Here is a 27,463-nt window from a genome sequence, read left to right as displayed (position 1 = left end):
CCAGAACTTTAACCGGATAACCCCAGTTTTCCCAGGGTGTAAACAACATGCCTTGAGTCTGTGTAATATGTATTTGGTCATGAAATTTCAATGAAATTGTGATGATGAAATAATGAATGCATGCATGTGCAGTAGGGCCATGAATCAGATGAAAGTTGTATCAGGGTAAGGTGAATTTTAGGGTACGACACCAACTCCAACTATTGTCTAATGAAACACACCATAATTACATTAGTTTATGTGGTGGAGCAACTGACCACCTCCTAATGTGGTGGAAAAGGACATAGTTTTTAGAATTTCCACTATTTTATGAATGCTCATCTGATTGTTGTTGGCTTGAAGTCCTCTAAGATTATTGTGATAGTTTCTAGTACTATTGATGCAATTTACAAATCATTGATGCATATCTAAATTGTAGTCTTAACTTCGATAATGAAACTTCCACAATTGGAAAAAAAACCACCATAGTTGATCGACCGTGATAAGGTAGGGGTGGTAGTAAGTGTACTACATTCCGCCACGGGTTAAGGTTCGTTGTGAAAAAATGGATAACACGCTACATTTTACCATTGTTAGAAATTCCAACTATGGTGATATGTAGTCAGCCCACTTTTCACCACGATTCGAACTTCCAACCATGCTGAAATGTCAGTCAACCCACTTTTCACCACGGTTGGAAGTTCCAACCATGGTTAAATATCATTCAACCCACCTTTCACCACAGTTGGAAGTTCCATCCGTGGCAAAAAGTCAATCAACCCAATTTTTTATTTATTTTTGCCACATGTTTTGACTGACTACATTGAGATTTTTCATCATAATATATAATTCAAAATATTTCTAACACAAGAACAAGAACAACAAGAACAACAATAATAATAACAACAACAACAAGAGCAAGAACAAGAAAAAGCAAATGACAAGAACAATAAAAACAACAACAAAATAAAATCAATTGGATCATTAAACATTAAATCTCAACAACAACAACAACAACAAAACAAAATCAACACAATCGCTAAATATTAAATATCTACAACAACAACAATAATAAAAAAACAACAAAAGAAAAACAACAACAAAAAAAATAAAATCAATAAAATCATTAAACCACTACTACAAAAAAGTCATCTTACAGTAGATGTTACATCGGTTACACATACGAGGTAACTAAGGACGACATGAAAAGTTGTCACTTTACCCACCAATTTCTAAATAACCAAGGGGTAAAATGGCAATGTCATGTGATAGTTTCTAGTACTATTGATGCAATTTACAAATCATTGATGCATATCTAAATCGTAGTCTTAACTTCGATAATGGAACTTCCACAATTGAAAAAAAACCATCATAGTTAATCAACCGTGGTAAGGTAGGGGTGGTAGTAAATGTACTACATTCCACCACTGGTTAATGTTCGTTGTGAAAAAATGGATAACGCGCTACATTTTACCATAGTTAGAAATTCCAACTGTGGTGATATGTAGTCAACCCACTTTTCACCACGATTCGAACTTCCAACCATGGTGAAATGTCAGTCAACCCACTTTTCACCACGGTTGGAAGTTCCAACCATGGTGAAATATCATTCAACCCACTTTTCACCACGGTTGGAAGTTGCAGCCGTGGAAAAAAGTCAATCAACCCAATTTTTTATTTATTTTTGCCAAATGTTTTGACTGACTACATTGAGAACTTTCATCCTAATATATAATTCAAAATATTTCTAACACAAGAAGTAGAACAACAAGAACAACAACAATAATAACAACAACAACAAGAGCTAGAACAAGAAAAAGAAAATAACAAGAACAATAAAAACAACAACAAAATAAAATCAATTGGATCGTTAAACATTAAATCTCAACAACAACAACAACAACAACAAAACAAAATCAACACAATCTCTAAATACTAAATATCAAAAACAATAGCAAAAGAAAAAGAATAAAACAACAATAATAAAATCAATAAAATCATTAAACCACTACTACAAAAAAGACATCTTACGGTAGATGTTACATCGGTTGCACATACGAGGTAACTAAGGACGATATGAGAAATTGTCACTTTACCCACCGATATCTAAATAACCAATGGGTAAAGTGGCAATGTCATGTGATTGATCCCTAGTTAGATCCTTTAAGGAATATTAATTGCAAAAAAACTTATCCCCTCGTTTTGAAATATAACCGACAGGTAAAATAAGCTTGAGTTTATTATATCTACGGTGTATTGCTTGTATTTAGCCCTAGCTGAACTTATAACTTTTGAAATTAGATTATTGTGATAGTTGCTAGTACTATTGGTGCAATTTACAAATCATTGATGCATATCTAAGTCGTAGTCTTAACTCCGATAATGGAACTTCCACAATTAAAAAAAAACCATCATAGTTGATCAACCGTGGTAAGGTAGGGGTGGTAGTTAGTGTACTACATTCCACCAAGGGTTAAGGTTCGTTGTGAAAAAATGGATAACGCACTACATTTTACCATAGTTAGAAATTCCAACTTTGGTGATATGTAGTCAACCCACTTTTCACCACGATTCGAACTTTCAACCATGGTGAAATGTCAGTCAACCCACTTTTCACCACGGTTGGAAGTTCCAACCATGGTGAAATATCATTCAACCCACTTTTCACCACGGTTGGAATTCCAGCCGTGGAAAAAAGTCAATCAACCCAATTTTTTATTTATTTTTGCACATGTTTTGACTGACTACATTGAGAACTTTCATCATAATATATAATTCAAAATATTTCTAACACAAGAACAAGAACAACAAGAACAACAACAATAATAATAACAACAACAAGAGAAAGAAAAATAAAAATAAAATAACAAGAACAATAAAAACAACAACGAAATGAATTCAATTGGATCATTAAACATTAAATCTCAACAACAACAACACTAGCAAAACAAAATCAACACAATTGCTAAATATTAAATATCAACAACAACAACAATAAAAACAACAACAAAAGAAAAACAACAACAACAAAGTTAAAATCAATAAAATCATTAAAACACTACTACAAAAAAGACATCTTACAGTAGATGTTACATCGGTTACACATACGAGGTAACTAAGGACGATATGAAAAATTGTCACTTTACCCACCGATTTCTAAATAACCAAGGGGTAAATTGGCAATGTCATGTGATTGATCCCTAGTGATATCCTTTAAGGAATATTAATTGTGAAAAAACTTATCCCCTCGGTTTTGAAATATAACCGATGGGTAAAATAAGCTTGAGTTTATTATATCTACTATGGATTGCTTGTATTTAGCCCTAACTGAACATATAACTTTTCAAATTGGATTATTGTGATAGTTGCTAGTGCTATTGATGCAATTTACAAATCATTGATGAATAGGTAAATCATAGTCTTAACTTAGATAATGAAACTTGCACAATTGAAAAAAAACCATCATAGTTGATCAACCGTGGTAAGGTAGGGGTGGTAGTAAGTGTACTACATTCCACCACGGGTTAAGGTTCGTTATGAAAAAATGAATTGCGCCCTACATTTTACCATAGATAGAAATTCCAACTGTGGTGATATGTATTCAACCCACTTTCACCATGATTCGAACTTCCAACCATGGTGAAATCTCAGTCAACCCACTTTTCACCACGGTTGGAAGTTCCAGCCGTGGTAAAAAGTCAATCAACCCAAATTCTTATTTATTTTTGCCACATGTTTTGACTGACTACATTGAGAACTTTCATCATAATATATAATTCAAAATATTTCTAACACAAGAACAACAACAATAATAACAACAACAACAAGAGCAAGAACAAGAAAAAGAAAATAACACGAACAATAAAAACAACAACGAAATAAAATCAATTGGATCATTAAACATTAAATCTCAACAACATCAACAACAAAACAAAATCAACACAATTCCTAAATATTAAATATCAACAACAACAACAACAACAATAAAAACAACAACAAAAGAAAAACAACAACAACAAAAATAAAATTAATAAAATCATTAAACCACTACTACAAAAAAGACATCTTACAGTAGATGTTACATCGGTTACACATACGAGGTAACTAAGGACGATATGAAAAATTGTCACTTTACGCACCGATTTCTAAATAACCAAGGGGTAAAGTGTAAATGTCATGTGATTGATCCCTAGTGAGATCCCTTAAGGAATATTAATTGCGAAAAAACTTATCCCCTCGGTTTTGAAATATAACCGATGGGTAAAATAAGCTTGAGTTTTTTATATCTACTGTGGATTGCTTGTATTTAGCCTTAGCTGAACATATAACTTTTCAAATTGGATTATTGTGATAGTTGCTAATACTATTGATGCAATTTACAATTCATTGAGGCACATCTAAATCGTAGTCTTAACTTCGACAATGAAACTTCCACAATTGAAAAAAAAACATCATAGTTGATCAATCGTGGTAAGGTAGGGGTGGTAGTAAGTGTACTACATTCCACCACGAGTTAAGGTTCGTATTGAAAAAATGGATAACACGCTACATTTTACTATCGTTAGAAATTCCAACTGTGGTGATATGTAGTCAGCCCACTTTTCACCATGATTCTAACTTCCAACCATGGTGAAATGTCGGTCAACCAACTATTCACCACGGTTGAAAGTTCCAACCATGTTGAAATATCATTCTACCCAGTTTTCACCACGGTTGGAAGTTCCCGCCGTGGCAAAAAGTCAATCAACCCAATTGTTTTATTTATTTTTGCCACATGTTTTGACCGACTACATTGAGAACTTTCATCATAATATATAATTCAAAATATTTCTAACACAAGAACAACAACAATAATAACAACAACAACAAGAGCAAGAACAAGAAAAAGAAAAAGAAAATAACAAGAACAATAAAAACAACAACGAAATAAAATCAATTGGATCATTAAACATTAAATCTCAACAACAACAACAAAACAAAATCCACACAATTCCTAAATATTAAATATCAACAACAACAACAACAATAAAACCAACATCAAATGAAAAACAACAACAACAAAAATAAAATCAATAAAATCATTAAACCACTACTACAAAAAAGAAATCTTACAGTAGATGTTACATCGGTTACACATACGAGGTAACTAAGGACGATATGAAAAATTATCACTTTACCCACCGATTTCTAAATAACCAAGGGGTAAAGTGGAAATGTAATGTGATTGATCCCTAGTAAGATCCTTTAAGGAATATTAATTGTGAAAACACTTATCCCCTCGGTTTTGAAATATAACCGATGGGTAAAATAAGCTTGAGTTTATTATATCTACTTTGGATTGCTTGTATTTAGCCCTAGCTGAACATATAAATTTTCAAATTGGATTATTATGATAGTTGCTAGTTCTATTTATGCAATTTACAAATCATTGATGCAAATCTAAATCGTAGTCTTAACTTCGATAATGAAACTTCCACAATTGAAAAAAAAACATCATAGTTGATCAACCGTGGTAAGGTAGGGGTGGTAGTAAGTGTACTACATTCCACCACGGGTTAAGGTTCGTTGTGAAAAAATGGATAACGCGCTACATTTTACCATAGTTAGAAATTCCAACTGTGGTGATATGAAGTCAGCCCATTTTTCACCACGATTCGAACTTCCAACCATGGTGAAATATCAGTCAACCTACTTTTCACCACGGTTGGAAGGTCCAGCCGTGTCAAAAAGTCAATCAAACCAATTTTTTATTTATTTTTGCCGCATGTTTTGACTAACTACATTGAGAACTTTCATCACAATATATCATTCAAAATATTTCTAACACAAGAACAAGAACCACAAGAACAACAAGAACAACAACAATAATAACAACAACAACAAGAGCAAGAACAAGAAAAAGAAAATAACAAGAACAATAAAAACAACAACGAAACAAAATCAATTGGATCATTAAACATTAAATCTCAACAACAACAACAACAACAAAACAAAATCAACACAATTCTTAAATATTAAATATCAACAACAACAAGAGCAAGAACAAGAAAAAGAAAATAACAAGAACAATAAGAACAACAACGAAATAAAATCAATTGGATCATTAAACATTAAATCTCAACAACAACAACAACAAAACAAAATCAACACAATCGCTAAATATTAAATATCAACAACACCAACAACAATAAAAACAACATCAAATGAAAAACAACAACAACAAAAATAAAATTAATAAAATCATTAAACCACTACTACAAAAAAGACATCTTACAGTAGATGTTACATCGGTTACACATACGAGGTAACTAAGGACGATATGAAAAATTGTCACTTTACCCACCGATTTCTAAATAACCAAGGGGTAAAGTGTAAATGTCATGTGATTGATCCCTAGTGAGATCCTTTAAGGAATATTAATTGCGAAAAAACTTATCCCCTCGGTTTTGAAATATAACCGATGGGTAAAATAAGCTTGAGTTTATTATGTCTACTGTGGATTGCTTGTATTTAGCCTTAGCTGAACATATAACTTTTCAAATTGGATTATTGTGATAGTTGCTAGTACTATTGATGCAATTTACAAATCATTGATGCATATCTAAATCGTAGTCTTAACTTCGATAATGAAACTTCCACAATTGAAAAAAAACATCATAGTTGATCAACCGTGGTAAGGTAGGGGTGGCAGTAAGTGTACTACATTCCACCACGAGTTAAGGTTCGTTGTGAAAAAATGGATAACACACTACATTTTACCATAGTTAGAAATTCCAACTGTGGTGATATGTAGTTAGCCCACTTTTCACCACGATTCGTACTTCCAACCATGGTGAAATGTCGGTCAACCCACTTTTCACCACGGTTGGAAGTTCAACCATGTTGAAATATCATTCAACCCACTTTTCACCACGGTTGGAAGTTCCCGCCGTGGCAAAAAGTCAATCAACCCAATTTTTTTATTTATTTTTGCCACATGTTTTGACCGACTACATTGAGAACTTTCATCATAATATATAATTCAAAATATTTCTAACATAAGAACAAGAACAACAAGAACAACAACAATAATAACAACAACAACAAGAGCAAGAACAAGAAAAAGAAAATAACAAGAACAATAAGAACAACAACGAAATAAAATCAAATGGATCATTAAACATTAAATCTCAACAACAACAACAACAAAACAAAATCAACACAATTGCTAAATATTAAATATCAACAACAACAACAATAACAACAATAAAAACAACAACAAAATAAAAACAACAACAACAACAAAAATAAAATCAATAAAATCATTAAACCACTACTACAAAAAAGACATCTTACAGTAGATGTTACATCGGTTACACATACGAGGTAACTAAGGACGATATGAAAAATTGTCACTTTACCCACAGATTTCTAAATAACCAAGGGGTAAAGTGGAAATGTCATGTGATTGATCCCTAGTGAGATCCTTTAAGGAATATTAATTGTGAAAAAACTTATCCCCTCGGTTTTGAAATATAACCGATGGGTAAAATAAGCTTGAGTTTATTATATCTACTGTGGATTGCTTGTATTTAGCCCTAGCTGAACATATAACTTTTCAAATTGGATTATTGTGATAGTTGCTAGTTCTATTGATACAATTTAAAAATCATTGATGCAAATCTAAATCGTAGTCTTAACTAACGATAATGAAACTTCCACAATTGAAAAAAAAACATCATCGTTGATCAACCGTGGTAAGGTAGGGGTGGTAGTAAGTGTACTACATTCCACCAAGGGTTAAGGTTCGTCGTGAAAAAATGGATAACGCGCTACACTTTACCATAGTTAGAATTTCCAATTGTGGTGATATGTAGTCATCCCACTTTTCACCACGATTCGAACTTCCAACCATGGTGAAATGTCAGTCAACCCACTTTTCACCACGGTTGGAAGTTCCAACCATGGTGAAATATCATTCAACCCAATTTTCACCACGGTTGGAAGGTCCAGCCGTGGCAAAAAGTCAATCAAACCAATTTTTTATTTATTTTTGCCGCATGTTTTGACTGACTACATTGAGAACTTTCATCAAAATATATCATTCAAAATACTTCTAACACAAGAACAACAAGAACAACAACAATAATAACAACAACAACAAGAGCAAGAACAAGAAAAAGAAAATAACAAGAATAATAAAAACAACAACGAAATAAAATCAATTGGATCATTAAACATTAAATCTCAACAACAACAACAAAACAAAATCAACACAATCGCTAAATATTAAATATCAACAACACCAAAAACAATAAAAACAACATCAAATGAAAAACAACAACCACAAAAATAAAATTAATAAAATCATTAAACCACTACGACAAAAAAGACATCTTACAGTAGATGTTACATCGGTTACACATACGAGGTAACTAAGGACGATATGAAAAATTGTCACTTTACCCACGGATTTCTAAATAACCAAGGGGTAAAGAGTAAATGTCATGTGATTGATCCCTAGTGAGATCCTTTAAGGAATATTAATTGCGAAAAAACTTATCCCCTCGGTTTTGAAATGTAACCTATGGGTAAAATAAGCTTGAGTTTATTATATCTACTGTGGATTGCTTGTATTTAGCCTTAGCTGAACATATAACTTTTCAAATTGGATTATTGTGATAGTTGCTAGTACTATTGATGCAATTTACAAATCATTGATGCATATCTAAATTGTAGTCTTAACTTCGATAATGAAACTTCCACAATTGAAAAAAAAACACATCATAGTTGATCAACCGTGGTAAGGTAGGGGTGGCAGTAAGTGTACTACATTCCACGACGAGTTAAGGTTCGTTGTGAAAAAATGGATAACACGCTACATTTTACCATAGTTAGAAATTCCAACTGTGGTGATATGTAGTCAGACCACTTTTCACCACGATTCGAACTTCCAACCATGGTGAAATGTCGGTCAACCCACTTTTCACCACGGTTGGAAGTTCCAACCATGGTGAAATATCATTCAACCCAATTTTCACCACGGTTGGAAGGTCCAGCCGTGGCAAAAAGTCAATCAAACCAATTTTTTATTTATTTTTGCCGCATGTTTTGACTGACTACATTGAGAACTTTCATCAAAATATATCATTCAAAATACTTCTAACACAAGAACAAGAACAACAAGAACAACAACAATAATAACAACAACAACAAGAGCAAGAACAAGAAAAAGAAAATAACAAGAACAATAAAAACAACAACGAAATAAAATCAATTGGATCATTAAACATTAAATCTCAACAACAACAACAACAAAACAAAATCAACACAATCGCTAAATATTAAATATCAACAACACCAACAACAATAAAAACAACATCAAATGAAAAACAACAACCACAAAAATAAAATTAATAAAATCATTAAACCACTACTACAAAAAAGACATCTTACAGTAGATGTTACATCGGTTACACATACGAGGTAACTAAGGACGATATGAAAAATTGTCACTTTACCCACGGATTTCTAAATAACCAAGGGGTAAAGAGTAAATGTCATGTGATTGATCCCTAGTGAGATCCTTTAAGGAATATTAATTGCGAAAAAACTTATCCCCTCGGTTTTGAAATGTAACCTATGGGTAAAATAAGCTTGAGTTTATTATATCTACTGTGGTTTGCTTGTATTTAGCCTTAGCTGAACATATAACTTTTCAAATTGGATTATTGTGATAGTTGCTAGTACTATTGATGCAATTTACAAATCATTGATGCATATCTAAATTGTAGTCTTAACTTCGATAATGAAACTTCCACAATTGAAAAAAAAACATCATAGTTGATCAACCGTGGTAAGGTAGGGGTGGCAGTAAGTGTACTACATTCCACCACGAGTTAAGGTTCGTTGTGAAAAAATGGATAACACGCTCCATTTTACCATAGTTAGAAATTCCAACTGTGGTGATATGTAGTCAGACCACTTTTCACCACGATTCGAACTTCCAACCATGGTGAAATGTCGGTCAACCCACTTTTCACCACGGTTGGAAGTTCAACCATGATGAAATATCATTCAACCCACTTTTCACCACGGTTGGAAGTTCCCGCCGTGGCAAAAAGTCAATCAACCCAATTTTTTTATTTATTTTTGCCACATGTTTTGACCGACTACATTGAAAACTTTCATCATAATATATAATTCAAAATATATCTAACACAAGAACAAGAACAACAAGAACAACAGCAATAATAACAACAACAACAAGAGCAAAAACAAGAAAAAGAAAATAACAAGAACAATAAAAAAAACAACGAAATAAAATCAATTGGATCATTAAACATTATTTCTCAACAACAACAACAACAACAACAAAACAAAATCCACACAATCGCTAAATATTAAATATCAAGAACAACAACAATAACAACAATAAAAACAACAACAAAATAAAAACAACAACAACAAAAATAAAATCAATAAAATCTTTAAACCACTACTACAAAAAAGACATCTTACAGTAGATGTTACATCGGTTACACATACGAGGTAACTAAGGACGATATGAAAAATTGTCACTTTACCCACAGATTTCTAAACAACCAAGGGGTAAAGTGGAAATGTCATGTGATTGATCCCTAGTGAGATCCTTTAAGGAATATTAATTGTGAAAAAACTTATCCCCTCGGTTTTGAAATATAACCGATGGGTAAATAAAGCTTGAGTTTGTTATATCTATTGTGGATTGCTTGTATTTAGCCCTAGCTGAACATATAACTTTTCAAATTGGATTATTGTGATAGTTGCTAGTTCTATTGATGCAATTTACAAATCATTGATGCAAATCTAAATCGTAGTCTTAACTTAGATAATGAAACTTCCACAATTGAAAAAAAAACATCATCGTTGATCAACCGTGGTAAGGTAAGGGTGGTAGTAAGTGTACTACATTCCACCACGGGTTAAGGTTCCTTGTGAAAAAATGGATAACGCGCTATATTTTACCATAGTTAGAATTTCCAACTGTGGTGATATGTAGTCAGCCCACTTTTCACCACGATTCGAACTTCCAACCATGCTGAAATGTCAGTCAACCCACTTTTCACCACGGTTGGAAGGTCCAGCATAGCAAAAAGTCAATCAACCCAATTTTTTATTTATTTTTGCCGCATGTTTTGACTGACTACATTGAGAACTTTCATCAAAATATATCATTCAAAATATTTCTAACACAAGAACAAGAACAACAAGAACAACAAGAACAACAACAATAATAACAACAACAACAAGAGCAAGAACAAGAAAAAGAAAATAACAAGATAAATAAAAACAACAACGAAATAAAATCACTTGGATCATTAAACATTAAATCTCAACAACAACAACAACAACAAAACAAAATCAACACAATTGCTAAATATTAATTATCAACAACAACGACAACAATAATAAAAACAACAACAAAAGAAAAACAACAACAACAAAAATAAAATCAATAAAATCATTAAACCGCTACTACAAAAAAGACATCCTACAGTAGATGTTACATCGGTTACACATACGAGGTAACTAAGGACGATATGAAAAATTGTCACTTTACCCACCGATTTCTAAATAACCAAGGGGTAAAGTGGCAATGTCATGTGATTGATCCCTAGTGAGATCCTTCAAGGAATATTAATTCCGAAAAAACTTAACCCCTCGGTTTTGAAATATAACCGACGGGTAAAATAAGCTTGAGTTTATTATATCTACTGTGGATTTCTTGTATTTAGCCCTAGATAAACATATAACTTTTCAAATTGGATTATTGTGATAGTTGCTAGTACTATTGATGCAATTTACAAATTATTGATGCATATCTAAATCGCAGTCTTAACTTCGATAATGAAACTTCTACAATTGGAAAAAAACCATCATAGTTGATCAACCGTGGTAAGGTAGGGGTGGTAGTAAGTGTACTACATTCCACCACGAGTTAAGGTCCGTTGTGAAAAAATGGATAACGAACTACATTTTACCATAGTTAGAAATTCCAATTGTGGTGATATGTAGTCAGCCCACATTTCACCATGATTTGAACTTCCAACCATGGTGAAATTTCATCCAACCCACTTTTCACCACGGCTGGAAGTTCTAACAGTGGCAAAAAGTCAATCAACCCAATTTTTTTATTTATTTTTGCCACATGTTTTGACTGACTACATTGAGAACTTTCATCATAATATATAATTCAAAATATTTCTAACACAAGAACAAGAACAACCAGAACAACAACAATAATAACAGCAACAACAAGAGCAAGAATAAGAAAAAGAAAATAATAAGAACAATAAAAACAACAACGAAATAAAATCATTTGGATCATTAAACATTAAATCTCAACAACAACAACAACAACAAAACAAAATCAACACAATCGTTAAATATTAATTATCAACAACAACAACAATAATAAAAATAACAACAAAAGAAAAATAACAAGAACAAAAATAAAATCAATAAAATCATTAAACCACTACTACAAAAAAGACATCCTACAGTAGATGTTACATCGGTTACACATACGAGGTAACTAAGAACGATATGAAAAATTGTCACTTTACCCACCGATTTCTAAATAACCAAGGGGTAAAGTGGCAATGTCATGTGATTGATCCCTAGTGAGATCCTTCAAGGAATATTAATTGCGAAAAAACTTATCCCCTCGGTTTTGAAATATAACCGACGGGTAAAATAAGCTTGAGTTTATTATATCTACTGTGGATTACTTGTATTTAGCCCTAGCTGAACATATAACTTTTCAAATTAGTTTACAAAATAATCATTTGAAGAACAAATTGCACTAATTAATGATTTTCAAATATTTTGCAGCTCATTGTTCATCTCTTGTTCTTTAATGGTTAAAATATCTTCAATACTTCTAGTTTTCATTCAACTTTCTGCCAAACTTGTTCATTCAACAAATATGAAAAAAAGTTGAAGGAAAACTAAAAGTATTTAAGAGATTTTAACCATCAAACGACGTGAGATGAATGATGATTTGCAAAATGCCCGAAAAATATTGATTAGTGTAAGATGTTTTTCAAATAGAACATAATTATTCATATTATTATTTCCAAAAACAATTTAATAGATTATATGTTCAAAGAGGGATTAGTGAAACTAACAATCGACATTAGATATAATAAACTCAACTTTATTTTCTGTCACTATAATGTCTTTTTGACATGTTTAGTGGAACAAGATGAGAGCCGCACAAAGAATCACAGAAAAAAAATCTTAGTCTCCAAACTCAAACTCAATAACAATAACTAAACCCAAAACATATAGATTTTAAAACTTTACTAAATATACCAACTAGACAACAACAACAATAACATCAACAAATCAAACTCAATAATAAATAAAAACAACATTAACATTATCCCAATCTAAACAACAACTAACATTAAACAACAACTAAAAAACAATCTCTCAACAAAAATATAGCAACAACAATATACCTATAACATCAATCTCAATAAACCTATAAGATATTTATTTCAACCAAAACAACAACATATAACATCAATCTCAGTTTAATCAACAACAACAAGATTAAAACCTCTAAGATTTTGGGGTTCAAAAACAACAACAACAACATTAATGTAATATGAATAGTGATGTTAAACATATCATATATGTTAAGAAGAAGAAAAAGCGAAGAAGAGCCCTAAACACATGAAGTACAAACTTTATTGTGAAACAAAATAAATTAGGCAAGAATCAGCAAATAGCTCTCGACACTAATTCCCTTGTCTCCGAGTAATTGCATTTAGGAATGAACTTTATCCCTCCAAAGTATACATTTCTTAAATACTCTAAAAAAACATTGAAATGTAAAATAAAGTGGACGTTGAACTTCATGCCGTAGAACTTCATGAAAACAAAGTAAATAATGTAAGGATAATATTAAGATGGCCCTAAGAGCACAAACTAAAAGTTAAATGTAAAAAAATTCTTAAAAATTCTACATTAATTTTATAAAGAGTTGAAAACTGCGCAATGGAAAATGTACAATGAGCATGTTGAATAGTTACCGGTGTGCATGATATAGCGGCAATTTGGAAATTAGCGAGGGATAGGTGTGGCACTCTCTTTGAATATAAAGTGTATCAGACATTTTTACAGTTTGTTTTCTCAAAATAGACTGAGTAAAATCTGAACGAGATCATTCATTCTCGCTCTGAAGAACCTTACGGTGTCAGTTAGGGCCGTCTTAAGTGTTTAGAGATCTTCTTTCGGTTAGTTATGGTTCAACCATTACAAAATAAATATGTATCTGATTTTGTTATGGTTTAACATGACCGATCTATTATGAGACTCTATTTACTAATAATTTTATCTCGAGAAATTTGAGGTTTTGTGATGCAGTTCAACTTGCAGAACCTCAAAAAAGACGGCTCTAATATAATGGGAACTGGTGCTAATGCTATAATTGAATTTGGAATAGTCACCTTGAGCCAATGCTAATTGTCAATATCAATATTTTGCAATATTCATACTTTTAAGTTTTGACCCTCCCTTTCCTTTCCATCATTCATGTTACGCAATAGGCTAGAAAGTCTTTACTTGAAAATAAATGCATTAACATTTGGTCAACATACCAAGCTTCAAGTTGAGTAGACTATATCATACACCACATACTTGTTGATTTTGTTTGAAATTTGCATCGACTAGCTTGCACACAGGAAGATTTCGACGACTAAGCCTTGTCAATTCAATTTAAAATTTGATAAAATGAAAATGATCATGACAAACCAACACAAACACAATGGAGTACCATAATAAAGTGATACTTCTAATGGTGTGTACTTTCTTCTTTTGCTCTACGCCCACTTTCTCTAAACGTAACACCTTTACTACTATTGCTCCAAATCAATTCATCCAATACAGTGATACACTTGTTTCTGCAGCTCGAATATTCGAAGCAGGATTTTTCAACTTTGGAGATCCACAACGCCAATACTTTGGGATATGGTACAAGAGCATATCACCTAGGACTATTGTGTGGGTTGCCAATAGAGACACCCCTGTACATAACTCAACAGGATTGCTGAAACTCAATGATCAGGGAAATCTTGTTATTCTTGATGACTCGAAAGGCGTTGTCTGGTCCTCCAATTCATCGAGAATCGTGGTGAAACCACCTCTTGTGCAGTTGTTGGATTCTGGAAACCTTGTTGTGAAAGATGCAAACAGCACTGGGAACTTTTTTTGGGAAAGTTTTGATTATCCCGGTAACACTTTCCTTGCTGGAATGAAGCTGAAAAGTAATTTAGTTACTGGTCCATATAGATATCTCACATCTTGGAGAAGCCCTGAAGATCCTGCTGAAGGTGAGTGTTCATATAGGATAGACACACATGGTTTTCCTCAATTGGTTAATGCTAAGGGAGCAAGATTTCTGTATAGAGGAGGCTCATGGAATGGATTTCTCTTCACTGGTGTTTCTTGGCAAAGAATGCATAGAGTCTTGAATTTCTCAGTAGTGTTCACTGACAAAGAAATCTCTTATCAATATGAAACTTTGATCAGTTCAACTGTTACTAGATTGGTGCTAGATTCATATGGAAATTCACAGCGTCTTGTATGGTCAGACAGGACACAAATTTGGGAGGCTATATCTTCTCGTCCTATAGACCAGTGTGATGATTATGTCTTGTGTGGTATCAACTCTAACTGCAATATTAACGACTTTCCAATATGTGAATGCTTGGAAGGTTTCATGCCAAAATTTAAACCGAAGTGGGAGTCATCGGATTGGTCTGATGGGTGCGTAAGGAAAACAAATTTAAATTGTCTCCATGGAGATGGATTTTTTAAGTACACAAACATGAAGTTGCCGGATACGTCATCATCATGGTTCGACAAGAGCTTGAGCCTTGAGGAATGCAAGACAGTGTGTTTGAAAAACTGTTCTTGCACCGCGTATGCAAATTTGGATATCAGATATGGTGGTACTGGCTGCTTACTTTGGTTTGACAACATTGTGGACATGAGAAGACATCCAGACCAAGGACAAGATATTTACATACGACTGGCATCTTCAGAATTTGGTATTTTCATTCCCTCTATAGATGTCATTTTCCTTTGTTTGGTAAAGCTTATTTATATGCCTGTTTTTTTGACTGACATTTACTTCAATCCCAGATCAAATAAAGAATAAGAGGAACTTGAAGCGTGTTGGTACTCTTGCAGGAGTTATTGCATTCGTTATAGGACTTATCGTTATTATATGGGTCACATTAGCATCTAAAAAGAAGCTTGGTAAGCAAGGTGATAAAATTTTGATAAGTAAATGTTAAATGTTTATGATGTGCTTAAATAGTACTCAAATAGTTACAACTTAAAGTTTGATTGCTTTGTTATCGTTAAACCTCTTGAGTTGTTACTTCAGGAGTTATAAAAAAGTTATCACACAAGAAGGAGAAGGAGGATGGTGATTTGGCAACAATATTTGATTTTTCAACCATCACTAATGCAACAAATCACTTCTCTAACAGAAACAAGTTAGGAGAAGGTGGTTTTGGACCAGTGTACAAGGTAAAGTCTTGGTTACCAAGTTAATTTATCCCCTTATTTGGGAAAGTATTAGAAGTACTAAAATTTCTAGAAATAATACTAGGGCATATTGGTAGATGGCCAAGAGATTGCTGTTAAGAGGCTATCTGAAACATCAGGACAAGGAACTGAGGAGTTCAAAAATGAAGTGAAATTGATGGCAACACTTCAGCATCGAAATCTTGTAAAACTTCTCGGTTGTTCTATTCAACATGATGAAAAGTTGTTGATCTACGAGTTCATGCCCAACAGAAGCTTGGATTACTTTATTTTCGGTTCGAACTTTCACACCAACCAAATTTATTGCTCTAAGTTTTTCTCTTGCATAATGTAGTTTTCATCCTAACTTAAGAATGTGTCATTTGTTATAGATACTACGCGAAGCAAATTACTAAACTGGACAAAGCGCTTGGAGATTATTGACGGGATTGCTCGGGGGCTGCTGTATCTCCATCAGGATTCTACACTTAGAATCATACATAGAGATCTCAAGACAAGCAATATTCTTCTCGATATTGATATGATCCCAAAGATATCAGATTTTGGTTTAGCCAGATCATTTATGGGAGATCAAGCCGAGGCTAACACAAATAGAGTGATGGGAACATAGTAATTTCGAATAACTTATTTCTATTTATGGCTTAAGAACTCTCTAGTCTCTTTAGTTTACATCGATTTTGGTTTTAGTTTCTACGAGAAGTTATGTTACTAGTATTGTATGTTGCACGTAATGAAAAGTTATTTAAAACTTCAGTTCTGTTATGTGACAACTGACAACCCCTTTTAATATTTTTTTCTCTTCTTAACTTCACTGTATCTTTTTTTTGCAGTGGATATATGCCTCCAGAATATGCAGTGCATGGATCTTTTTCAATAAAATCTGATGTTTTTAGCTTTGGAGTTGTGGTACTTGAGATAATTAGCGGCAGGAAGAATCGCGGATTTTGTGACCCTCTACATCATCTAAACCTTCTTGGTCATGTAAGTTTTTAAATGTATATGATCCTCTATCTTGTGACAATATTTTTAGTTGCTTTCTTTATCTCCTTTTTGTTTGTATAAATCTTCTGTTGAGTAAAAAACTTAAAAATGAATACTAATTCATATGAGTAAGGATTGAACTCAATTACGCAACCTTGCTTTAACTTTGATTTCATTTTAGGCATGGAGGCTATGGATTGAAGGAAGGCCACACGAGTTAATGGATGAAGTATTATATGATGCGACCATTTGTTCAGAAATAATAAGATTTATTCCTGTGGGTCTATTGTGTGTACAACAGAAACCAGAAAACAGGCCTAACATGTCATCTGTGGTTTTTATGTTAAAGGGTGGAAAGTTACTCCCGAAACCAAGTAAACCCGGGTTCTATGCAGGAAGAGATTTTACAAGTAGCACTGAATCTTCTTCAAAGGAGGGCTCAATAAATGAAGCTTCAATCTCATTGTTAGAGGCTAGATAGAATGCCATTGTGCTTCAAAGGAGTATAAAGATAGATAGAGCATTTATTACTAATGCTAGTTATCTGGTTTTGTGATTTGTAGAGTATCTCTAATGTTTGTTGTGTGGGTTGTTTTCAAGATTCTCATGAACTTGTGTGATTGGATTTAGATGTAACTTGGAGAGGCCAAGAGTTTTTCAAATCTATGAATTTAGTATGACTCTAAAATTATTGTAATGTATGAATTTCAGTGATGCAGTAAATGTAAGAATAAACATGTTTATGTGTTTCTGACCTTTCCATGCATTTTGTTTCTCCTTTCATTCATGATTTCTAGCGCCGCAATTTCATTCATTTGCCTTCAAGTTTCCAAATCTTTTCCCAAATTTTAATATTCTGATACAAGTTGATTGAAATCCATGCCAAAATACAATTGAATTGTAAAGTCTGACTTTGGACCTCTTAATTTTAGTTTTAAAAAATGGATTTTTTCTTTTCTATTTTCAAAAATGGATTTTATAAAATGATTTTTAAAAATATTATAAATTTTTTTATATTGATTTTTTTTTTAAATTGAAAGACTAATTTTGAAATCATACAACATAAACATATTTACATATATTATTCAAGATCAAAATATAATCGAAATCAATTTTTTTTGAAATGTTGTATCTAAAAAATGATTTTTATGAAAAATTATTTGAAATAATTTCAAAATTAAGTGATTTTTTTAAAATTTTGATATCTAGATTTTTTTTAATAAAATAATAAAATATCTAAAATAACATTTTAACTATTTATATCGAATTTTTATTTGAAGTTTTTATAAAAAATATTTATGTAATTTTTTTTATACAAAACTATGTAATACTTTAAAAATCTTTTTTTTTTAAATCAAAACATCCTTTTTATTTAGGTTTGAATGGGTTTACAACTAACACATAACTACAAACAATAAAGAGATTTTTTTAAAAAAATAACCATATTTTTCAATTTAAATTCTAAAATAACATATTTTTTTAAAATAATTACGGAAATAACCAATTTTCATTACTTATGCGTCAGTTGAACTTGTGCATCTATTATCCAATCAACAAGAGGCACTCAAGCCATCAGCGCATGCATTGTGTCATGCATGTGAAGGCACCACATGCAATGGCGCATGCATGTGAAGACGCCACATGCATTGGCGCATGCATGTAACCATGTGAGTGTGCGCCAAAAGCATTGGCGCATACATGTAGCCATCTGTGTGTGCGTCCAAAGCAATGACGCATGCATGTGCACTCATCTATGTATACATAGCATTTCTCCCATAATTTTTCACATAACATCTTACCCTCCTTCCATTTTCCTTCCATTCCCTTCAATCTCCTTCAATTTTCTTTTCTTTAAAATGAGTGTATATTCATATATTCACAAGAGAAATGTCGATTTAATCTTTTCAGTAGTGTAGTCTCCGATAAAGATCCGACTTTGGAATATAGATACGTTCGAACGTCTTAACAGGACCTTAAACCGTTGTTTGTTAGATGGAGACATTGCAAATGGTGAAAGGATCGGAAGAATTCAATGGCTTGATACCACGTTCAAACAAAATGGAGAAGTTTGTTTATGGGTGGATATTAAGACTGACAGAGACGTTCACAGGATGATGTATACTCCTTACAAAATTGTTTTGATGGTTGTAATCGCATAGTTATGTTGTTGTAATCGCATAATTATGTTATTTATGTGTTGTATTTGTTAGTGATGATGTTTTATTTGTTGTAGTTTGTTGTGTTGTTGTTTATGTGTTGCTTATGTGTTGTATTTGTTTGTGATGGTATTTCCTCACAAAGTTATCATATGAAATGAATGTTGTTTTTAATATAAAGCAAAAGAGTTACAATTAAAATTATCTTGTTGTGCTTGTTCCAACACTGGGACAGTTAGTACGATTATGACCGGGCTGGCGACATGAACTACATAATCTGACCATTTTGTTCGCCGTATCCATTTCGGTTCGAATACGGGTGCTGTTTGGGCGACCCTTTTTCTTACTTCGTATTATTTCATTGTGCCAGAGAATGTCCCCTTGATATGCAGGCCAGTAATCCTCTTTTACTACCATTGAAAAGATAATTTTGTAAACATTGCAAAGACTTATGACTTTGTAGACGTTGGATAGTAAGTTGGATGGATCTTGTCGAACCTTTGAACATACCGCTACGACATGGAAGCAGGGCATACAAAAGGCTTGGAACTTTCCGCAGTCGCACCAACCTCTATCTAGTTCCACTCGATAATGTCCCCTCGACATGCCTTTATTGTGATCCATGGACTCAGCAACACTGTACCAACCTTTAGTACGGTCAAACATTGTGACCATGTGTCTATTAGCTTTGGTAGTTTCCCCTTTAATGAATTTCATTGAAGCATCACTGAACAACTACCCAGATTGTAACACTGAACTCCATTTGGAACGTCTAGTCTCAAACAACGCCCCTAGCCTGAAATATGTTGCTTGCACTAAAGCGGTTATAGGTAGGTTTCGGATGCCTTTGAAGACAGAGTTCATTGATTTCATAAGATTTGTTGTCATGTGACCCCAAAGCTGACCGTTGTCGTATGCCCTAGTCCACTTCTCCAATGGAATATTTTCGATCCATCTTACTACATCTGCGTTTGACAATCTGATGTCTTCACGGTAGTGTTTAAAAGAAGGTTTTGTTAATGCATACCCTGCGTTGACAACCTTCTTATGCAACATTTTGTCTTTGATCTCCCGCATAAAATTTTGAGTGATATGTCTAATGCAGTAGACATGCGTCGACGGAGGATCCTACCAGCCATTATCAATGTTTTTGTAGGCACTCACTATTGAAGGGTGTCAGTCTGAGATCAAACATAAGTTAGGCTGAGGAGCAACGTGCAATCAGAGATTTTTTAGAAAAAAACTTCATCCCCCAGTAGTCTCCCCTTCAACTAGGGCAAAGGCGATTGGAAAAATGTTGTTGTTGCCATCTTGTGCCACTGCCATCTGTAGCGTTCCTTTATATTTATCGTACAACCATGTACTATCAATTTGTATAATAGGTTTACAGAAAGAAAAACCTTTGATACATGGTTGATACGCCCAAAAGAGTCGGTGAAATATTCCATTACCAATGGCACAAGTCTCATATGGGGTATACGCCAACAACGTTTCCAAATTGACAATAGTCTCTGGAGCATAATATTAAACAGCCACCAAGTATTTTGGAATTTGTTTGTATGACTTCTCCCAATTGTCAAACACTTTTTCAACTTCCATAGTCCTAATTATCCATGTCTTCCTGTATGATGGAATATAGTTGTATTGTGTTACAATATGCGAGATTATTGTACTCACCTTTAACGACGGATTATCGCTAATGACTGACAAAATTTCATCACATATTAACTGAGAGTTGAGTTTACGATGGTCTTGCATTGGATTCGTGATTAAGCATGTGTGAACTTGACCCATAGAACCTATCTCCCAAGAGTCACTCCTCTTCCGGTAAGATGCTGACAACTGGAACAAGCATAACTCATTTCAATAATAAATCTTTACCTCGTTGCATTAGTTCGATCAACCCTATAATCAACTAATAATTTTGTGTGATACTTTTTAATGTCTCTAACACAATCTTCTTTTGTGCGAAATTTGTCTCCTTCTTTCAATGATCCTTGAATTTGCACATAAGGATTGTAAAATATATCTGACAAAGGTTCATCTACACCCAAATTCAAGCTTGTCATGTGTTAAGGTGGACAATATACAATATTAGCTGGTAATGGCTTTTCTTCTTCTTTATCATTCACCATTTCATTAACCAATAACTCGACTTCTTCTTCTTCTTCCTTGTCAACAACATCAACTTCAACTTGTTCGTCGTTATCAGTTTCACAAAACACTTGTGACGGATCAACGAACTGAGAAACTTGATTTTGTTGTGTTAATATATATAACTCTATATCATTGTATCCAAATTGTTCATGATTGAGAAAAATATGGTGAACATCGTCATCATCTCGAATCTTCAACTGATAAAACTTTACTTGGTTATCTGCAAAGAACACCGATTTTTGGTAGATGATTTGTCCCACCTGACTACACTGCAATTTATTTTCTATTATTTGTTTCAAATGTGAAAAATTTGATCGTCTATTTATTGTAAACTGAGTTACTTCGGTGTTGCGAAAACAAAAATCGAATAAGTGACACTCAAATATTTCACCTTTGGTATAGGCACTGATCATGTAATATGGTGATGCAGATATTTTTTAAGAGGTAAGTTTAGTTTTTGATGGTGAGTGCATTAATCACATATTAACATGCAGTTAAATAAGGTAGATGGTGAAGGCAACGCATGCAGAAGATAAGGCAAGTGCACTGATCACGTATCAACTTTTTTAAGAATCTTCCAGGATTCCATGCAGAGACAAAACAAGGCAAGCGCCCTTACCAATGGCGCCTGCAAAATTCTTCTGCCCTATTAAGCCAAGGCATGCGCCTGCATGATTCTCTGCAAAGATTCTTCTTCCCTAACAAGACAAGGCATGCGCCCTTATCAATGGTGTGTGATCACATGCATAAAGCAACTCATGCGCCCTCTTCAATGGTGCCTACTCACATGCATGCATAAACACAAGGCATGCACCCTTACCATTGGCGCATACTCACATGCATGCAAAAATACAAGGCATGCGCCCTTACCAATGGAGCCTTCACATATACATCACATGCAAAGTACACTTTCCCGTGAATGCAACTTATCATCAAACTTATTTTCTCATCTATAAATACTACAACACTCAACCTATCTCTGTAACACTCAACATCTCTGCAACACCCAACCTCTCTGCAGTACTCAACCATTCTGCAACACTCAACCTCTTTGTATGTTATTACTTAATCTATATTGTTTATTACTTATTCTTATTCTTATTTCTAAACAAAATGTCTCTATTGTTTATTACTTCTTCTTACTTATTTCTTACTTATGTTTTATTAGGATCCAAAGAGATTTCGATGTCGTGTACATGAATATGTACCACACGATCCTTTGATAGAACCATATATTTGAGGATGTGATTTTGATAATCTACTCAACATAGTCTCATACTCAGCTGACTACAAATTTATTTTTGCTTTGTTAGAAAGATGGAGACCCGAGACCCACACATTTCACCTTCCTTTCGGTGAGTGTACCGTCACACTTGAGGATGTCTACATGTTGTTAGGTCTACGTATCGATGGCAAGGTCATACATGGTTGAGTTAACCAAGATAACTCTATATGCGAAGAATTATTGGGTGCCCCTTTGTGTGAAGACACAACTACGAGAGAGTCTTATGGTCAACCTAGGGGCCATGGTATTAATTTAAAATATCTTAAACTATATTATTCAAGTATAACATTAAACGAAGAATCTAATGAGTATGAAAATATAATTAAAGCTCGGTGTTATATTATGGTTTTATTTGGTAATTTTTTATTTCTTGAAGGTATTGGTAATACGGTAAATATTATGTATTTTCTGTTGTTACGAAACATAAATAAGATAGGCACATATAGTTGGGGTTCGACTATTTTGCCCCATTTATATAGTTCGTTGTGTAAAAATGCCAAAAACATTACTTGTACGTTTTATTCTTGCGCCTATTTGCTACAAGCATGGGGCTGGTCAAGACTACCGTCACTCGCCCCAGTCAACGACAAGCCATTCACATTCCCCTGTGCAACAAAGTAAGTTTATATTTAATCTTCTAATTTATTAGACTTTATACTACAACTAACTATAACTAATATATTTTCAATCTTTTCGATCTAGGCGGTCAGTTAAAGGGATGAACTATAACAGGTGGCCCAAACACGTTGTAGTAGTCTATCACAATCTTTTAGACCATATTGGAGTAAACGATGTATTACTACTAAACAACTCTACATTTTTTTAAAAAAATTATCCAATTACATATCCTCTAATCATGTCATATTCTTATACAGTTTATCTAGAGGCCGTATCTGGGTCTTGATCATCAGGTTAACCATGATGATGCTGCAGTTTGGATAGCAAAAACACAAATTATTCGGTTCACTACTATGGAGATGCACCAGAGTGATTGTGTAAAACTGCAGTTCGGCATGCAACAACAAATTCCAGAAAATTCGACGTGTTTGGGAGATTGGCATCAACAAAGAGTTGATGGTCAATGGGATTATTCCGATTAGAGAGACTTCGCAAAAGAGATGTGTTATCATTGGAGTAATCGACGGCAACACATCTTAAATGAACCAGTCATACATGGTACTAGACCAACTCAACATTATATGGCATGGTTTAGGTCGGTTACAACTCCAAAATTTATGTCTAAGCCAATTTATTGGATTGATTCACGCCAACGAGCTTCGTCATCATACACCCAACAACAAATCCCCTCCCAAGAAAAATGTCAACTCACCCAAATCCAACGACCAACCTCACACTATCACCCTACCATATACACCCAACCACCAAATACCCAACCTCGCAACCAATTCATGTCACACACTCAAACTCAAAACCAGGAATCAAATCCTAACCACCAACAACCATACATAGCCATCATAACAGTCTATAGCCCAGATGATTCATACGATTTAACATCGTGCCATCGTAGCCCCCCACAAATAAACACCCAAATATCTCATCGCCATAACACCCAACCATTGTTTAATTTTAGTACACCACATGAACCATTTCTTCTTTTCCAAAATGACTCAATGTCCCAATTCGGGCAACCATACCGTCCACAATCCACCCAACTACAATGACCTAACTACGATAACATGGGCACTGAGCTCAATTACGGAAGCGCCGTTGGCGATAATCCCCTAGTTATTGGGGAGAAATGATGACAAATCTATCAAATACTGATGGACCTTCCACCAGACCTTCACACTAGCCACCATTGTATCATATCAGCACTCAAATACCCCAAACACCTAAGGGAAATCGTGGGAGACCTCGAAGACAGGCTAACACACTTGGATGTGGAATAGGGGGACATTTCAATTGGGTGGGTCAGTAATTTTCTTGTCAATTGTTATGTATTTTAACTTTATATTATAATATTATTTTTCATTTAAGTATTTAATTTAATTATTTATAAATATAAAATTAAAAATTAAAAAGAAACATAGATAATGCATGCACCACATGCATTGGCTCATACACTGATGTAGTGTATGCATGCGCCAATGCATATGGCTTCAAGGAATGCAAGCGCCTAACCAATTTACGCCTATGCTCATTTGAAATACATGCATGCGCCCTACCAAGTGGCTTCAAGGCATGCAAGAAAAATATTTTCTGCAAAGTTTCTCTCTGCCCACAACATGTGCAAAACTTCTTTATTCACTTTGCAACTGTAAAATTTTGTGAATACAATGTTATGAATACAACATTACAAGAATAAGGGTTAGTCCCTCTATTTATAGATTTATGTTAACTTACTTCCTAAGTCAAATCCCAAAATTATAAAAGCTCAAAATAGTTAACACTATTAAAAATAGGTCTAAGTCAAAATCTTGTGTGAAGCAACATGCTTCGACACTTCGAAACACTAATACAACTCAAGACACTAGGTGATTAGACACTTCATTACTTTAGTTGAGCAACTTGATTCGACACAAGGAATTACAATTCAACAAACACCCAAGATTGGACCACTAAGAGAATTCTAAAGTGGTCTCTTCTATGGGTGTTCACGGTGCGGTTTGGGTGATTTTGACGATAAAAATCACCTGAACCGCAAGAGTAAAAAACATGTGGTTTGGTTTGGTTCGGTTAGATTTTAGAAGTAAAACCAAACCAAACCAAACCAATGTGGTTTGGATTGGTTCGGTTGATTTGGTTTTTAACAATACTTTTTATTTAGTCATACATACACCTATAGATAACAACATAACTTTGTGTTTAGTCTTTCATACATTACTAAATAACATCAAAATTCACCATATTTAGACAAAAACTCCTCATTCAACATACACAAAATTATATTAGAAAAAAGTGAAATAAAAAACATATATAAAATACTAGCATAAAATAATATCAAAGACATTATAATAAAACAAAAAAAAACATATGAGATGAGAGATTTGAGAAGATGAAAAAAAGAACATAGGAGATGCGAGATTGAGAAGAAATGTGCGATAAAATGTAATTGGAAGAGAAAACAGTAATATAAAAGATGAAAAAGAAAGAACATAAGAGAGAGCATATTAGAGTAGAAAAGGTGAAATGTACATGGCAAAAAAGATGAGAAGAATGCACGGTACTACTAGGAGAAATTTAAGGTTGAAATCCTAAGTGCGAGTAAGAGAAAATCGTTTGTGATTGTAAGGTTAAGGCATACTAGGTTTGAGTTTTGGATTGGATGTGGGATAAGTGAAGTTTGAGTTGTAACATAATGTGGTTTGGTTTGGTTTAGTTCGGTTTTCCAAATACAAACCGCAAACCAAACCAAACCGTACGGTTTTGTTAAAAAATGACCCAAACGCATCCGAACCAAATGCAATTTTTTGCGGTTTTGGTTTGGTTTGGTTTTGAATACCCCTAATTTATCCTATATGTGTACCCCGAAAAGGAAAGTCACGATTTCAGCTTATTTGACACATAAGCAGTGAGGGAAGATTGTTAAAGATGACAAGTGTTAGTGTTGTCTCTATTTCGGAACACATGCTTCATATTATACTGCTACTGAGCTGCAATGGAGATCTCTCAATGAATATTGATGTTGTATTATATTATTAAGAGTTTTCGCATAGATGACTTGAACATATATTTATATAAGTGGAATTTTTTAATATTTATTGAATTTGTATATAATATAATAGGATATAAATATTCTAAGGAGTATAAGTAATTAAAGAAATTAATTAAATCTTAATTAAATTATATTTATAAGAAAAGAAATATACTATATAGTTGTATAAATAAGAATAAATATATTCATATAATACATATTAGCGTTCAAACGGGTACTTCGTATCCGTTTGTCTGTTTTTTTCATTGCGTTAACGCGTGAAAATATTAACAGCGTATTTTTTTATAAGTTTGATTTTAATATAAACTATTTACATGATGAAATATATGGTATTTATTCATATAAATATTAAGTTTTGTTTGCAATATGTAATATTCACGTATTAAAATTTGTTTGAATTGAGAAAACCGCATTGTGACGTGAGTTTATTCAACCGGTTTTTTCAAGAAAATCAATAGTGCGAGTGGAATAATTTGGTGGTTAAGAATACCGTCTTATTGAAAACCAAAATAGGTTACACCAAAATTAAATTTTATCTTTATATATTATTATAGATTGTTCAAAATCATAAGATTTAGATAAAATAAGAAAAAAAATATTTCTCACATTTTTTTAAGCAAATAAATATAAACATTAACAAAC

The 27,463-nt window shown here is 33.3% G+C and overlaps 1 protein-coding gene across 2 annotated transcripts; it reads left to right on the top strand.

Annotated features, from left to right (window-relative positions):
• The first annotated feature begins 14,651 nt into the window (after nt 1-14,651).
• LOC127085749 (G-type lectin S-receptor-like serine/threonine-protein kinase At4g27290) lies at nt 14,652-18,296 on the top strand. 2 transcript variants are annotated; one of them, XM_051026260.1, is made up of 7 exons: nt 14,652-16,061; nt 16,156-16,281; nt 16,403-16,548; nt 16,631-16,841; nt 16,938-17,175; nt 17,397-17,547; nt 17,729-18,296. In XM_051026260.1, exons 1-7 carry the CDS (start codon nt 14,777-14,779, stop codon nt 18,026-18,028), a joined length of 2,457 nt encoding a protein of 818 aa, XP_050882217.1. In that variant the 5' UTR covers nt 14,652-14,776; the 3' UTR covers nt 18,029-18,296. The 2 variants fall into 2 exon arrangements, with proteins under 2 accessions (XP_050882217.1, XP_050882218.1); XM_051026261.1 differs by having other exon boundaries at nt 14,653-16,061; nt 16,156-16,272.
• Nucleotides 18,297-27,463: the final 9,167 nt, after the last annotated feature.

The sequence above is a fragment of the Lathyrus oleraceus genome, chromosome 5, assembly GCF_024323335.1.
Source record: "Lathyrus oleraceus cultivar Zhongwan6 chromosome 5, CAAS_Psat_ZW6_1.0, whole genome shotgun sequence".
Taxonomy (NCBI): Eukaryota; Viridiplantae; Streptophyta; class Magnoliopsida; order Fabales; family Fabaceae; genus Lathyrus; species Lathyrus oleraceus.
This window is presented reverse-complemented; position numbering and strand designations above follow the sequence as displayed.

What these genes read in the sequence shown, in the direction of transcription:
- LOC127085749 (XM_051026260.1), top strand. Translation starts at nt 14,777, where the DNA reads ATGGAGTACCATAATAAAGTGATACTTCTAATGGTGTGTACTTTCTTC. An exon ending in ACTGGCATCTTCAGAATTTG is followed by an intron (nt 16,062 to 16,155) that starts GTATTTTCATTC and finishes CTTCAATCCCAG; the next exon opens with ATCAAATAAAGAATAAGAGG. An exon ending in GTTTTGGACCAGTGTACAAG is followed by an intron (nt 16,549 to 16,630) that starts GTAAAGTCTTGG and finishes AAATAATACTAG; the next exon opens with GGCATATTGGTAGATGGCCA.